This window comes from Leptonychotes weddellii, chromosome 1 (genome assembly GCF_054177405.1).
Source record: "Leptonychotes weddellii isolate Sample4059 chromosome 1, ASM5417740v2, whole genome shotgun sequence".
In the NCBI taxonomy this organism is placed as follows: Eukaryota; Metazoa; Chordata; class Mammalia; order Carnivora; family Phocidae; genus Leptonychotes; species Leptonychotes weddellii.
In genome coordinates, this window is record NC_138369.1 from 119,467,080 (window position 1) to 119,484,429 (window position 17,350).

Sequence of the window (17,350 nt, forward strand, 5' to 3'; positions counted from 1 at the left end):
GCAAGATAAACATAGAGAAAAGGCCTAGCCCATTTAGTTCTGGCTTTTATAAATTGGTTTAATATCATTAAAGCTTACTTTCATTCATTTTATTTTGTAATTTTAAAACAGTCTCCTATATTGGCTCTATATGCTACAACTGGGTATTGAAAGAGTTCATCCTTCCAAACTGTTAATACTAACTTCTTAGTAGTATTATTAAGCTGTCCCTTACACTTCAGCGCTTTCTCAATTTGGATACAATAAATGGGCCACAATTCGATTACCAAGGGCTCTTTCTTCTAAAGAGCAGCCTGGAAAAGACAAAAGTGAGAAAGAAAGGAGAGCACGTTTAACCACCAGCCCTGAAAAAAGGCTTCCCCTCTGGCTGTCAACTCTGACGGCGCTCTACCATTTCTCAGCACACTGCCTGGTCAGTTCAAATAAAAAAAAAGAAAAAGAAACAAAAATAGATTCCAGTTTTCCTGGGACGGGGAGATCCCCTTTTGTAGAAGTGGCTAAAGCTATAGGCTCCCCATGGGATTTCATCTCGTTGCCAAGGCAGCGCCAGCAGAGGCGTCCGGCGCCAGGTCAGCGCCCGCCCGGAGCCCACGGTGGCCCCAACCATCAAAAGAGCAACCCCGGCCGAGCCCCGAGCCCCCGGGGCCGCAGAGTCCCAGCCGCGACCCGGACAGCCTCGCGAGCGCCCCGGGACGGTGGCGGAAGGCGGGGAGACGCGGCTCGACTTACAGTGACACCATCCTAGGTGACAGCACCAGTGCAGCTTGAAGCACTTGCCGTGGCTGTGCGTGGCACAGATGGAAAGCCCGTCGCACGGCTGGAAGTCGGGTCTGCGGGCAGCGCAACTCCGCGCCAGGGCCTGAGCCTCGTCCACTTTCTCGCTCTTCCAACCCCGCTCGGGCGCCGACGCCGACGCCGCACTCATTTCCTCTCCCTCCGCGGAGCCGAGGCCGGGAGGCCGGGAGAAGCGGCGTCTGGGCGGGCAGGAAGCCGAGCCGGCAGCAGGCGTGGGAGGCCGCGGGCCGGGAGTCACGCCAGCGCGCGTGGCGGCGGCGGTGCTGCTGGTGGCGGTGGCGGCGGGAGCGCGGCGTCCCAGGCTCGCAGAGGAGCCGCCCCGAGCGCTGCGACCGGGGGCCGGGCCTGCCGCCGCCTGCCTCTCTCCGCCGCGGCGCGCGCCGCGTCCCCACGCGCACACGCGCGCGCGCACACGGGCGCGCGCGCCGACCGGCCCCGGCAGGCGCCAAGCCTCGGTCAGCGAGCCCGGCTTCTTCACACACGCTGTCGGCGTCCCCTCCCGTCACAGCAAGTCCCTGACACACACAGTCATTCCTCCGAGACCGACGCCGACCGACAGACGGCCATTGTGAACATACAAGCGCCTCGGCGGCTTGGTGTTCACAGGCACAGCAGCTTACACGCGCACTTCCCACACACACTTCCCGCCGAGCTGGGTCGTCTCGAGAACTCCACCGAGGGCTGTGCACACCGAGGACACGCCCCCCCGAGCCGCTCGGTGGGCTGGTCGCGGGGCGTCTGCGAGCGAGGTTTTCTCATACACACAGCCTCTCCGCACACGCGGCTCACATTTCCCTCGTACACGCCTCCCAGAGTAGGCACAGCGGCCCCTCGGAGGCGCGCGCGCGTTCACGGCCGCGCGCACTCCCCCAGGCCATGCCTCCCGCTCCCCGCGCGGCCACTCCGCCACGCGCCGGGGGCCCAAGCCTCCCGCCCTGGGCCTCCGCGCCCGCGGGAACCGTTGCCCGCTGGCCCTGAGGGCGCCCTCCCTCCCCAGCCCCAGCCTCCATGGGGGCTGCAGCCCCACCTTGCTGAGCGGGGAAGTAGCCTGGCGGGGGAGGGGTGGCTGTGTGTGTGTGTGTGTGTGTCTCTCAGAGAGAGAGATGCATTTGCGGTGCACAAGACCGGTGTGTGGAATGTGTTGCATGGGTGTGTAGTTTGGTGTGTATGTGGTATGTGGGTGTGTCTGATTATGTTGAGTATGTGCGGTGGGTATGTGTGTGTGGTTGGAGGTGTTAAGTGTGTACGTGGTATATGTGGAATGTGTGTAGTGTGCATGGTGCATGTGACCGTTACCTGGTGTGTGATGAGGTGTGTGTATACAGGAGAATGTAGCATGGATGTATACGACCAATGCGGAGTGTGGGTGGTGTGTATGTTTGTGTATGAGTATATGTGGTCTGTGTAGTCTGTGCAGTTGTGTATGCGTGTACACAGTGTGCGGGTGGATGTGGTTACATACGTTTTGTGTATATGCGCATGGTATGTGGTGACATATGTATTGTGTATCTGTGTATGGTATGTGTGTCGTTGTGGGACCTGTGACCGGTATTTCGAGTGTGTGTGCCCGGTGTATATATGGGCAGAGTTGGGTGTGTGTGGTACCTGTGGGTGTGGGCACACAAACAGGACTCCTGTCTGCCATGGACTCTTGTGTGTGCCTTTGTGTGTTAATGCCTGCCCTGGCCAGCGGGTGTGACTGGGCCGGATGGTGGCCGAGGCTCCTCCGCACCATCAGCTTGCCTTCTTCCCTCCTGGGGACGAGTTGCTCCAAATAGATTTTCCATGCCAGGCTCAGCTGCTGAGAACCCACCCCAGGCTGGATTCAGTGAAGAGAAAACAAACCATTTGCTCCCAGGGAGCATGGTTGGGAATTAGCATTTCCCTGCAGCAAGGCCAGACCTAGCCTTGAACACAGAAAAGGAGGGGACCTACTCTCAGTTATTTGCCAACCGTTTTTCAGAGCAAAGGAAAATGCCTGTAATTGCCAAGGTTCAGGGAACAACAACAAAGCCTTTTAGTACAAATGCTGTGTGGGAACATGTTTATGCCCAGGTCCACTTTCTCTGTTACTTTATTCCTTTCCTGCTTTGCACTGACAAGGAGACTTGTCATGGTTTTGAAACAACGAAATTCATCTTCAAGCACAGAAAATCCTTGCTGCCATAAGCAATCTTTCATAATTTTCCTTTTATTTAACCTTCGCTTGAGAAGGGAAATGTAATTTGCATATATCTGACTTGAGTGAAGTCTTCATTTATTAGGGGTTAGGGAGAGACTCAATTTAGTGGGAATGGAATTTTCAAGAAAGGTCAGAATCAAAATCACAAAATATGGTTCCCCCAAAACCTAATAACATTGAAACAGCTATAAATATGAAGCATCATCTCTTCAGCTTCAGCCCCAGGCGCCCCTCTCCTGAAAAAAATCCTAATGAAATACATCCCTGACTCATAAAATCTATCTATTCTGGCTATTAATTTCACAGTCTGACCCACCTCAGAATAACATGAGTAAAAGGAAAACTTGGGGCGCCTGGGTGGCTCAGTCAGTTAAGCATCTGCCTTCGGCTCGGGTCATGATCCCAGGGTCCTGGGATCGAGGCCTGCATCGGGCTCCCTGCTCAGCGGGAAGCCTGCTTCTCCCTCTCCCACTCCCCCTGCTTGTGTTCCCTCTCTCGCTCTGTCTCTCTCTGACAAATAAATAAATAAAATCTTCAAAAAAAAGGAAAACTTCATCAAATAAATCCATAATCCATTATTGCTGTAGTAAGCCAACCCAGAATTTTTTGAACAAAGGGGGATTCCCATCTCTTCTACCCTATATCTCTCCTTCCCCAACCCATAAGCACTCTAATACCACCCATATTATGTAAGGCCTTATAACAGAATCTTTACAGCATTTTGCTGATATTTAAACAGAATCCTTCCCCTGCCTTCTACTCTAGGGTGAAACATGGTAGAAGATTCTACTATATATGAAACCATACCATCTCAGCTAGTGAAAAATGAGCGTGAGAAATAATGCAATATAGCACTTTAACCAGGAGGCAAGGTAAATTACCCAAATTCCCTATTTTATGTTAGCCACATGATCTGAAGCTGAGAAGCCTCTACATTTTCTATAACATAAAACTCATTCCATCCCCTTGCCCTAAAGATACTATTAACCTCTACTGTCTGCAGTGGAGCTGGAGGAAATAAATGTCCTTTGACCTCTAAACATATATACTTACAGACTTCAAGATGTGCTGTCAGGATGCAAGTTTTTAAAGTATTAGTATGGAAAATATATACAAAAGTAGAGATGCTAGTATAATTAACCTTCTTGATCCCATTGCCTGGTTTCAATAATGATTAACTCATTCTTGTTTCCTTTATAGCTCCACCCACTCGTACCCCCACCTTGCCACTGGATTATTTTGAAGCAAATCCCAGACATCAAATAATTTCATCCATAAATATTTTTGCGTTTATCCCTAAAACCATAACCCACAACATCATTATTACATGATAAGATACACTTTGATCATATACAGGTACTTGTCCCATTGGTGCTGACCACCTCTCCACTTCCCCTTTAAGAATGCTACCCTTCTGTCTGGAATTTTCCTCTTTCCTTCTCTTCCTGTCCTGCCTGCCTCTTCAGTTTATGTGCCACTTCCTCAAAGAAGCTTTCTCTGACCAACCTAGACTCTTATATACATTCTCCCTTCATGTAACTTTAAACAAATAATGAAAGAAGGAATTATTGAACTAATATCTTTCCTCATTCTTCCCCTCCCCTGCCACAAACTGTAAGCTCCTTGAGGGCAAGAACATGGCCTCTGTCTTGTTCACCATCTCGTTCCCAGTTCTAAGCACAGAGAATAAATAATTGTTGAAGTAGTGAAAATTATTCCATCTCAGACTCCCAAAGGCTGGAAAAAGTCCACCTATAGTAAATTGTTTGCAAATATGTGTGAATAATTTGTATAATTACTCTTCCTATAACCACACCCTTGGATACTCCCCCACTGACTCTGAACTTAACTATGGGTATTAGTTATCTATTGCTATATAACAAGTCACTACTAAGTTAAAACAACTCCGTTCCTATGGGTCAGGAACCCAGGCATAACTTGGGTAGGTCCTCTGCTTCCAAGTTTCTCACAAGAACGCAATGAAGGTGTGGAGCATGGTTGCACTGTCACCTAAGAGGTTCAACTGGGGTTGGGTCTGCTTCCAAGTTCACTCACTCACTGTTTGTTGGCAGAATGGAACTGTTGGGCTGAGGGTCTCAGTTCCTCACTGGTTATTGGCTAGAGAGTTCTCTCAGTTCCTTGTCACGTGGACCTCTCAATGGGGCAGTTCACACATGGCAGCTTGCTTTACCGGCGCAAGCACACAGAAAGACTCAGAGTGTCACGGTCTTTTATAACCTAATCTTAGAAGTGATATCCCATCAGTTGTACCAAATTCTATTCGTTAGCAGCAAGTCCTGAGGTCTATGCCTCATACAGGGGAAGGAGATTACACAAAGACATGAATATCAGGAGGCAGGAATTATTGGGAACCGCATCATGTGAGTCGCTTTAGCCAAGGAGAGAATAGAAAACTTGGCATCACAAGGATTTCCAAAGAGTATGCTCAGTGGAGTTCCTCTCTTTTTATGCTTGGAACCCTGAGAGCACCAGGTGTACAAGACTGATGGAGGATGAAATGCCTTATGGAGGAAAATGAAGGCGCCCCACTTGATGAGCCGTCAATCTCCAGCCAATCAATGGTCTACCAACCACAAGAACTATCAGTGAAGCTCTACTAGATCATCCTAGACCCACTAGCTGATCACAGAAGCATGAGAAAGTCCAGTAGAAATCTGCCGAGCCAGTTTTGACCTGAACAGCCACCAAGACACTCTACAGAATCAGGAAACTGTCAAAACCTGCTGTTTTGGACAGTCTCTTACAGAGTAAAAGCTAACTGATACACCCACTGATCCTCTCTTGTTGTAGGCAAAGTAATTGAGGATTCAAGAGGCTAAGTGACTTGCTCATGTCACAGTAGAGCAGACATAGTGGGAAAAGTTCTCTAGGACCTGGCACTGGAAAAATGCAGATGGTTCAAGTCTCAGCTCTGCTGTTTTCTGGCTGGGAGACCTTGGCAGATCCCTTATGCTTTCTGGGCTTCAATTTCTTTATAAGCAAAACAAAACAGAAGGTTTTCCAGAACATCTTTTTTTCACCCAAAGTTCTGACTTGTCCATTTGGGTATATATAGATGGAGCTAGGGTTAAAATCCTTTCGGTGCAGATGGGCATTTGTGAATAATCAGATTTTGCCTTCCTATTCTATTGCACGTATTTGTCTAATGCTAATGTCAGTTATATCTATGTACACCAACAATTCTGAACACTTTGATAAATCAAGCCATTACAAATCAGTTACTTTTTGGTTGCTTGATTGAACCAAGCAACTAATTGCATCATGGTTATAAATAACCTGCTAGTAATTGGTTAATTTGTCATTTTAAAGCAATTAGAATAATGAAGTAGTTGGAGAAGCTTCCAAATGAGGTGCAACTGAATGAGGGGGAGGGAGGACATGACACCTCTTTAGCATTGTCACTGGCATAATTCAGACCCTTGTCATCCTCTTTAATATAAAGGAAAGAAGGGCAGCTTTAAGATCAGGCAGAATGGAATCAAAGCTCAGCTCCACTACCACCTAGCTGGGTGATCTTGGGCAAGTTACTTGGCCTCGTTTCTTAAATGAGAATTAGAATTCCTAGCTCATACACTTGCAGTGAACACTAAACATGATAACATATGTGAAGAGGCTAGCACTGTATCTGGCACATTGCAGATCCTCAAGAAGTATTAGTTTTCCACTTCCAAGCACCCCAAATGTCTTCCCTGTCTACAGACTCTCTATGCTCCAATCTTTCCTTCAAAATGCTGAGAAGAGAACCCTCTAAAATCTGATCATATCATACTGGGCCTTAAAAGCTTTTAACACTTCTCACTGCCTGCTGAAAAATAATTCACACTCCTTTATAGGCTATACAAAGCTCTCCCAGTGTCTTCTCCAGCTACTCTTCCCCATGCCTCCAAAGCTGTACCCCACTGGATTATTTATTGTTTTGTTTCTAGGTATGTAATATCCTCTCCTGCTTGCCTTTGTGTCTTCCCTCATCCTTTCCTTTGTCTCGAAGTGCCTAACCTTCTTTATGCATGCAATTCCTACTTTTCCTCCAAGTTCCAGCTCAAATGCTACTTGAAGCCTTTTCGTAGTTGCCTCCCTTCTCCATACTCAAGGACACACTGTGCCTACCACTTGCTACCTCGAACAGTGAAGCAGATATTGTGTATTTCCAGTGCCTGACACTGTGTTGGGTAGTAGGAGACTCTCAACAAATATTTTGGGATGGATACGTTAAAAGATTTCGGACTAAAAATTCATAAATAGCATGGAAAAGCAAAACATCTGTTTTTCAAACTTAAGCCCCCCAGAACTAAGAGATACCTTTGGAGCCCTGGAAATTAAAAAGAAGCCTTACTTAAATAAACTTGCTTGTAATCTCATTGAATGTCTTACCTCTATAGGTGACCCGGGCTGCAACAACTGTCTGCTCAAAAAGGCATTTTAGACATTGCAAGAATGACAGACCCATAATAGAGAAATATTCATGGTCCCTCCCTAACGTTCTCATATGGCACCATGAAGGGCAGCTTTCCCACAAAGTATCCCATTGTGCCATCACCAGAGGCAAAATAGAAAAACAGACCGACCCTGAGCTGGTCCAAAATAGCATTTCTTGTATTTTTACAGTGGTGGAAGTAGTTACTATTTGTGGATTGCCTTCATATGATTTTCAAAATTCACCATTTTATTCCTCAGTTTTTCTTTGAAAGGGATGCACCGGTTTTGTACCACTTTTTTAAAAAATCAATTAGAGAAATATTTTTATGTGTAAAAAAATTTAGTGGAAAAATCAATCTCCAGAGTAGGTTTTGAACATAAAGGGGGAGAGCAAAAGACCAGTCATTAATGTGCCAAGCAATCAACCTCCTGGGGGCCTCCATAAACACCCTCAGTGTTCAAGCCCAGTAACCACTGGACTTTTCTTGAGTGATGTGATGTGACACTAATAGAAGTAGGATCTGGGTCAATTTTGTGCTCCACACAACACAACCCGTTCTTTACGCTCTGACAGTCCACACTTACTTCTGGAAGCAATGGACCTAGCATAATTTTGAAACAAGACACTCTGACTTCTTTAAATGGTAGGATAACACATACATTCTGCCATTTCCATTAAAAAAAAAACTTTTTTTCTTGATGATTAGCAATTAAAATAAATTCAGCTTTAATCATCATTTCAGTAAGCAGCTAAAGGCTCAAATGACAGTGAAGAGCAATCTGGAATACAATGACTGCCTAATGGTTTATAATGAGGCAGATGAGGTAGCTCACACAACCTGTGCAGGTGCTGGGCTGTGGTCAGCACTCCATCCACACCCAGGGCCCCAAGCATTTAGGCAGTGTCCAACATACAGTGCTGGGGTCACTTATCCCCTCCACCCATAGCTAATGAGTGTCTTCTATGGCCAGGCTCTGGGCTGGATGCTGGAGATCATTTAGAGGGGAGCTATAAATCAACCATAAGAGTATAGAAGGTAATTGCTTTGATTAAGGGGTTTAAACAAAACAAACTACAAGAATAAGAAAGAAACAGGTAAGTCTGCCTGGGGCCATCAAAAAGTATTTCAAAAAAGGGTGAGTTAGCACTAGCAATGCAGACAAGCTGGAATGATGTATTATGGGAGAAGGAACAGCATGCATGCCAGCAAGAAAGGCAAAGGGCTGTTCTGGAAGTCTGTCTTGCTTGAAAGTAATGTGGGCTGAAGGAGTGATCAGATGAGAGGAGGAACTGGTAGGCAGGGGCCAAATGATAATAAGCCCAACAAAGTTTAGATTTAGTCCTCTAAACCAGTAGTTTTTGAACACCTTGAAGCTAGAGGCACTTTGTTCATTGGAAACACTTATCAGAAAGCATAAGCGAAAGAGATTTGCAAAGTCCAGCTGCTTTTGTTGGGGCATGATACATGTTGGTGGGAATGCTGGGACTCCATTCGTTTGTAACCCCACAACACCAAAGCCAAACTACTGCTTCAGGAGGGGCTGGTTGTGGTAGGCAGCATCTAACATGGCCGCCAATGATCACCACCTCCTGATATTCACAGCCTGGATAATTCCTTCCCTTGAGTACACACTGGATTTAGCAACTCCATAAGTAGTGATGGAGTCACTTCTAAGATTAGGTTGCAAAGACTGTGGCTTCTGTTGCTTTCATCTCTCTCTCCTTCACTCTCTGAGATCTCACTCCGAGGGAGCCAACTGCCATATTGTGAGTGGTCCTCCGGAGAAGCCCACATGGGAAGGAACTGATATCTCTGGCCAACAGCCAGGAAGGACACGAAGACTGCCAGCAATCACATGAGTAAGCTTGGAAGCACATCCTCCCAGTTGAATCCTGAAATGAAACCACAATTCTAGCCAACACCTTGACTGGAGCCTTGTAAGAGACCTCGAGCCAGCTAAGCTACACCCAGATGGCTGACCCACAGAAATTGTGAGATAATAAGTGCTTTGTTGTTTAAGGCTCTACATTGTGGGGGCACTTGTTATGTAGCAAGAGATAACTATTACAGACACCATGGCGGAATTCTGAGCACAGAGCAACAGGATCAAGTGTGCATTTTAAATGCTAACTCTGGAATGAGCAAGCAGGAGACATTTGTTGGGACAAGACCAGAGATAAGGCAGTGGCTGGCCCAGGAGGAAGGTGAAGAGGGCCTGAGCAGTGGGGGTGGGAAGGAGGGGAAGTAGTATAACTACTGAAGAGGTAAAATTAATAAAACTTGACATTATTTGGTTGTGGGAGTAAAGGAGTTTCAGGGACAATGCTGGCCATCAGCTGGGGAACAAAGAGGAAGGAACATGTTTAGAGAGAAGGGAAAAAAGTTTAATTTGGGATGTGTGGAGATCAAAGTGGCTGAGAGTCATCCTTATGGGCAACACTGTTACTTGGAGGCATGGTACAAAGAAGTCTGAAATAGGGTGCTCTACATGAGAACCCGTACTCAGGAAACTTTACTCCTAGATGTTGCAAACTGCAGTGCCCTGTGGGGTAAGGAAAGAACACAAAGGAGAGAAGAGTTCTGGGTATAAAGTAATAGGGAGCGGCAGGCACTGTGTTGAAATGCAAGGTGCCTGCCTTCCTTAAAGTATCAAAGCCAAACATGTTTGAAACACTGCTATCTGCGGAGCTGACATCCACTTCAAGAGAAGCTGGTTTTAACAGCATTCCTGAGGAAGATGTCACAACAGAGCGAAAAGGCATGAGCTTTGGAGTCAGGCGGCACTAAGTTCAAATCTCGTCTCCACCACTTACCCACTGGTGTCCCTGGGCAGGTAACTTATCCTCTCTCCGCCGGCATTTCCTCAGCTGCACACAGGGTTAAGAACACCAGTTTTAACAGAATTGTTGTGATTAAGTGACATAATGATTTTTAACGCAAAGGAAAGTTCCTGGAACAAAATAGGTACTTCAGGAATAGTAGTTGACATTACGATTGTGTTATAATAATGGCCATTATCCCTCCCTGAAGGGCACTCCAACATACGATGGATTGCCCCACCATTCTGTGCAGAGAGCACAAGAGTCATGGCAGAGTGCCCACGCTAGAGCTCCGAGGACTCAGTGTCCAGGAGGGCGCGTGCGTATTGTGCGTGTGAGTTGCAACTACTTTAAGTAATGGAAAATTGAATGTCAGGAGGTACACGGTACAATAAGGGAAACCAAGAACAGAAGTCATGGTACATCCAGGCCTCCAGGAACTGGGATTTCAACCAAAGCAACCCCGGGACGATGGTAGCAGGATTTGACAGAGCTTCACACCAGTGCTCCGGAAATAGGACTCTGCTATTCCCCATGTGTTGGTGCTCACGTCGCTGGTACATTTATTCTTTCTACTTTTTCTTTTTTCCGCCTGATAGCTTCTCTTCTCTCATAGTGTCTGTTTCTTCCTAACTTTGACCCTATATAGTCCTAACCCCACCTCTTCTTTTCCACTGTAAATCCTTTCTAATTCAGTTCTTGAGAGAACCTACCTTCTCCTTTTCCCTTGCAGTTTGAACTGAGAATGAGGATCTGTTTCAACTACCATCTTAGCAGTCATCTACAGCTGAAGAAAGAGAAGGGGAAGTCATGCCATGTAAAACCCACCTAAACTTTAGCAGGACCCGTGGGTGGACCATTTCCTATAGAAGGGACTGCGGGCATGGAGGCACCATGATTGCCACGCCTAGTAGAGTGCATCTGTGAGCTTGTGTCCAGCACAGAACAGGAGCCTGGATGGCAGAGCAGATTTAAAAAAATAGGATACTGTTATTTTAGAAGTCAGTATGAGAGTATTATTCAGCCATAGAAGTGAAGGAAATCCTGCCATTTGTGACAACATGGATGGACCTTGAGGGCATTATGCTAAGTGAAATAAACCAGAGAAAGACAAATACTGTATGATCTCACTTATACGTGGAATCTAAAACAAACAAACACACACCCCTGAACTCACAGATGCAGAGAACATATTGGTGGTGGCCAGAGGCAGGAAGTGGGGAGGGAGAAGAAATGGGTGAAGGTGGTCAAAGGATACAAACTTGCAGGTATCGGATAAGTAAGTCCTGGGGATGTAAGGTATGACACGGTGACTGTAGTTAATAATGCTGTATTGTATATTTGAAAGTTGCTAAGGTAGTAAATATTAAAAACTCACACTGTAAAATAATTGGTAACTATGTGTGGTGATGGGTGTAAACTAGATTTATTGTGATCATTTCACAATATATACAAATATCAAGTTATTAGGTTGTACATCTGGAACTAATATAATGTTATATGTCAATTATATCTCAAAAACAGTATTAGGGGCGCCTGGGTGGCTCAGTCGGTTAAGCATCAGCCTTCAGCTCTGGTTGTGATCCCACGGTCCTGGGATTGAGTCCTGTATCAGGATTCCTCTCCCTCTGCCGCTCCCCTTTGCTTGTGCTCTCTCTCTCTCTCTCTCTGTGTCAAATAAATAAAATCTTTAAAAAAAATAGTCAGTATGAAATTAGTTGCAGGAAGATGTCATGCAACATTACAACACTGGAAGCTTCTTCCAGGAGCCCCGCTTTTTTCCCCTCTGCCAGTTGATCAGGTACAAAGAACTACCAATGCAGTTAGCTCCAAGTACAGTCTGTGGTGGATGCATTCAGGTTCTTTATACAGCTGTCTGGAAAATGAACCTCTGCTCTGCTCCAACGTCAAGGGCAAGGATAAGGCTTGTTTTCCTTCTCTGCTACTCAGTCCTGCTTGGCCTGGGTATGGAATCGGGGACATTGCTGTCCTGAACAGAGCTCATCCGGGGTGAAATAAGGGTAGGATCAAGTCTTTGCCCTCGCTGGCACTGGCTTTCCCCCAGGATGTTCATTCTCTACTTCCCGAAGAGAGGGCCAATCCCCAGTGGCAGCTGTTGTGATTTCCAGAAAGCACAGAACTGCGGCTTCCCTACCCTTCTCGCATCTCCCATGGGTGTCCACCCAAACGTGTATGTGCCTGTTTGGAAGCTGACAGGGCGAATAGCTGAGAAAGTGACTGAGAGGAGAAATGTATGGATTCATAGATTGACAGAATTAGTTAAGTAAAACATCCCTTTTATTCCTTAGGAAAAGTGGAGGCACAGAAAAGTGACGAGGTGACTTGCCCAAGGTCATAAAACTACTCATTCCATAATCTCTTCCTGTTGGAGAAGGAAATAGAAACCATATATTTCCAAAGCCCCTGCTCTTCCTTCCTCCTTGGAGGTGTGAAGACAAATTGACTTCTCCTTTTATGCATTTTAAATTTTAATTACTCCTTTTTGTTCTCTACCCACTGTTAGTTATTAGGGTGATGCTTCCATACAGACAAGGACCCAGCAATGCCCAAACCCTGCCTTACCTGCTACCTCCCTCCCCTCCTCCCACCGGGCTCCAAGGAAGCTAAGCACAATAAATAATACAGATTGTGAAACAAAATACCTCTTTATTAACATGACCCAGGCACCCATACCCCAATGTAGAGCTCGCTGATAAAAAAAAAAGTAAGTGAGGCCTTCTTCTTCTTGGGATTTCTCTGCCCTCTGATCATATGCAAAGATGAGGAAATCTAAGAAACAGGTACTATATGGCCAGGTTTGCACAGTAGGCCTTTGCTTATTTGCTCACCCAAATGCATGGTAGGAGGAAAGTAGAAGAGAAGAAACTGGCTAAGCCTGATCCATCTAGAAGGGATACAGGAAGCACAAGAGAGGAGCACAGAAGTTCACACCCTTTAGCAAATATAGCCTAAATTAGTTACCTGGTGCTATGTAACCAATCACTCCAAAACTTAGTGGCTTAAAACAATAATCATGGGTTATCTCTGGCAGCTTCTGTGAGTTGGGAATTCAGAGAAGACATAGCAAGGATGGCTTTTCTGTGCTCCACAATTTCTGGAGTTTCCCCTGGAAGACTCAAAGACTGAGGACGGGACCTGTCTGAAGGCACATTCACTCACTCACAGGTCTGGTGGTTAGCTGTCAGCCAGAACACTCCCATGTGGCCTTCCCATGTGGCTTCCCCAAAACATGGTAAGTGTCCTGAGAGAAAGCCACACAGAAGTCATAGTAACGTCTGTGATCCCGCCTCTAAAGTCATGCAGCATCACTTCTGGGACATTTGAGCAGTTGAGGCAATTACAGACGTCTGCCTAGGGTCAGAGGGCTCCTTCTGTTCTCCAAAGACACCGCCTCACGATGAATCCAGTCAACCTCGTATCATAAGAAGACCATGAGAGAGGAGACATTTTAGGATAATACAATCTACCACATAGTCCAATCGATGTCTTGGCCTCTGACCATTCAGATTAGAAACTTCTTCCTTACTGAGTGGGAAGACAGAAAGAAAGGTGATCTGAGATAAGCATGGCTGGGAAGAGGGCTTACAATTGTATCTCTCACAGAACCACCACCCTTTCCCTACAGACATTACTTTAGAGACTCCTATTTCACTCTCTTTGTAACTCCCTTATCTTGGCCGGAACACAAATTCAAATAAACTGCCCAGTTTTGACTTCTGGATACCACTGGGTTGATGGGTAAGAGGCACATATGTGGATATTCAAGAAGGACCCCTGCCCAGTCAGTACCCTTCCAAACCAAACCAAACCAAACCAAACCTAACAATTTGTTATACTGTCTGAGAAATCCATGTCAGTTAATTTATCTTAATACTGTACCAACTGCTAAATTCAAACCCAGTAGAAGTTCTCTCTTACTAATCATGTATACCTTAATGGAAGTTCATGTGGGTTTGAACTGGGGGGTGGTGGGAGGGGAAAAGAGAAGAGTTGAGAAACTGGTAAGAATAAGGTAGAGGAGAAAGGAAAGCAGGAGTAGAAGCTATATTACCTGGAACTTGCTGTATTACAGTTCACCATGGTCCAGTTCTTGAAAGCATCTTACAGGGTTTTCCAGCTGTAAGCCCACAATATTGGCTTGGGGACCACAGATCCTCCTCCACCTCCAGAGATCAATCCTGTCATCAATAACTATTTAAGAAGAAAATATTATGTTTAAATATTAGAAAGGAAGAAACAAGAGTATCTCTTTTACAGATGGCATGATTGCAGACCTAGGAGTCGAAGGAAATCAACTAAAAATTATTGAAAGTAATGAGTTCAGCTGCAGAACTGACACTAAAAAATTTTGTATGTATGTATATATTGTATTGTGTTATATACGTATACATGTCAGTATGTATACTGATACATAACAAGGAAATACAATAAAAAAATGGATTTCTATTGTTGTTCTTACAACAAAAGCAGGTTAAATGCACAGGGATTGACTTAACTTGTGGCGAGGTTTATTCAGAAAAATTATAGAGAGCGTTAATAAATTGAGTGCTATGCCTGCTCTTGATTAGGAAAGTAAATACAATGGTATGTCCAAGGCTAGTATGTAGAATCCTCAAAGCCTCACAGGGTAAGGTGCCTAATAAGTGAAGAGTACGATTCCTCTGGTTTAATAACAAGAAAAATGCCAAAGAATGCTTATTTTAAACAACACAATGGTTACAGACTTACCCTACTTTATAGTTTGCTTTAGTAAAATTTTGAAACATAGTGCATACCTCTAAGCCTTTGTGCAGGACTGCTCCCTTTCTTGTCTTCTTCTGGATGGTGACTTTACCCTTTATGACCCAGGTAACTCCTCCAGGAAGCCTTCCTTGATACATCCTAGCTGAACCAAAAGCCCTCTTCCAAGCATCCTAGCAACCTACCTGTGCGTTTCTCCCCGACTAGGTTGCAAATTCCTTGTGGACAGGAGACTATCCTAGCTCTTGGCCATCTTTGTTCCTAGCACAGTGTGGGCCCATGGTAGTCCTAAGAAAGGTCTTGTGCCATCTGCTGTGGTCTGTCTCACTGCTGGCCACTAGTTTTGATATCACTCTTTGTCCTACTGAAGCTGTTCAGACAAATCTAGATGGTGGTTCTCAGCCCTGATGCATATGGGAATCCCCTGGGGAGTTTATAAAAATACCAGTGACAGGGCCCCACCCAAAGCCAATTAAGTCAGAATCTCTGGGGGTGAACCCAAGTATCAGTATTTTTTCAAAGCTCCCCAGATTGATTTGCCTGTGCTGCCAGAGTTGAGAACCATCAGTTTAGGACATACTTCAGAGCTTCAGAGCCAGACTAAGAGCTGCCTTTAATTCTGAGTCTGACCAGGCAGATGGGGAAGGGCACCCCTGCTGATATGGTTGCTATGCAGGGCTTGGGGGAGTCAGGAAGCATCTCAGCTTCCCCTCAGGGCCTCCCCCTCCACGCTCCTATCCCCATGAGGCTGAATGCTTACAGTTATCATCTTCACATGTTCTTGAAGGCTTGCTGTTGAAGCCCTTTCTCTGGGAACCGGCTTTGAAAGCTGCCCCACTCATTCACAGGCTTGCCTTTACTTCTGACCAGGGGGATGGGACACTTCAGTTGGTCTTAGGTCCTCCCTTTGGAGTAGAAGGGTTGCATGATAGTCATGAGGAGGGTCCAAGGTGAGTCTGAAATAGATATAATTCTAGGGGTCCCCTCTTTAAGAAAAAGAACACACAATTGCACATCACAAAATTGCTCCGGCCTTCCCAAAGTTTGATTTACTGTGGCATTCTCTATCAGAGACTTATCATTGAGAGCTCTCTTCACAACAAACAAGCAAAGATGTGTTATCCTAATTTTACAAATGAGGAAACCCTGGTCCAAAAGTGTGTGCTACTTATCCCAAGTCACACACGTGGAACTAGAATTCAATCCGGTTCTGGCTGGTTCCTGACCCTAGACTCTTTCCACCACGCCAGCAGAGCTCAGCATCTACAGAGGTTGTGTATGCCCCGGGGCCTGGGATTATCATAAGAGGCAGGCAAATCTATAAGTATACCAAATATTGTATGTACATGGAAAAATTAATGTGACTTGCATATACGTGGAATGTTTCTTACCATGCATCGATGCTGTTATAGCTAATAAAATGGTATCATTTTGAAGCATGGGCGTTACTTAATAGCCTAAATCACGGTCTCCTTTCTCAATCGAGAGATATGGAAAGTACAACTCTTACCTGAGTACTTGCAAATTTTTTTTTACATTTTAAATGTGACTCTGGTGCTGGAAAGGTCTGGATGCCCACTCTATGAATGGCACAGTGGTATGGCTCATGTTCCCTGGGTCTGCCATGGCCAGCCTCTTTCCACAGGGTTCCATATTCACAAATAGTGGTCTCTCAAATGGAAGAGTAGAAAACAGTCTGCTGGGGTAAAGGAATAATATACCTGAAATTCTATTTATATTTATTTTTACCCTTACCTTCAAAAATATCCATGTATGGGGGCTCCTGGGTGGTTCAGTCAGTTGAGCATCCAACTCATGATTTCAGCTCAGGTCATGATCTCAGGGTCATGAGATCGAGCCCCACATCGGGCTCTGCACTCAGCGTGGAGTCTGCTTGAGATTCTCTGCCCCTCCCTCTGCCCCTCCCCATACTCAAGTTCTCTCTCTCAAAAAAATTTTTTTGAATATCCATGTATATTGTTTTTTTTTTTTTAAAGATTTTATTTATTTGACAGCGAGAGAGGGAACACAAGCAGCGGGAGCAGGGAGAGGGAGAAGCAGGCTTCCCGCAGAGCAGGGAGCCCGATGCGGGGCTCGATCCCAGGACCCTGGGATCATGACCTGAGCCGAAGGCAGACGCTTAACGACTGAGCCACCCAGGCGCCCCTGAATATCCATGTATATTTATGCTTCGTAAGGTATATACACATGTTTGTAATTATAAATAAGTACATATTGCATAACATAAAATATAAGAGCACAGACCCTGGGTTCAGACTGCCTTGGGTTTGCCTATGTATGTCCTTAGAAAAGAATCCTTTCTGTGCTTCCATTTCCTCATCCATGAAACGGAG

At 45.6% G+C, this 17,350-nt stretch overlaps 1 protein-coding gene across 1 annotated transcript in view; it reads right to left on the reverse strand.

The window, feature by feature from the left end:
- Positions 1-1,176, reverse strand: part of C1H3orf70 (chromosome 1 C3orf70 homolog) — a 77,819-nt gene extending 76,643 nt beyond the window's left edge. Inside the window, exon 1 of the mRNA XM_006733390.3 lies at positions 730-1,176. Within this exon, the coding sequence (XP_006733453.1) occupies positions 730-925 (196 nt within the window). The 5' untranslated portion in view covers positions 926-1,176. The remainder of the gene's footprint in view (positions 1-729) is intronic.
- Between the last annotated feature and the right edge of the window lie 16,174 nt (positions 1,177-17,350).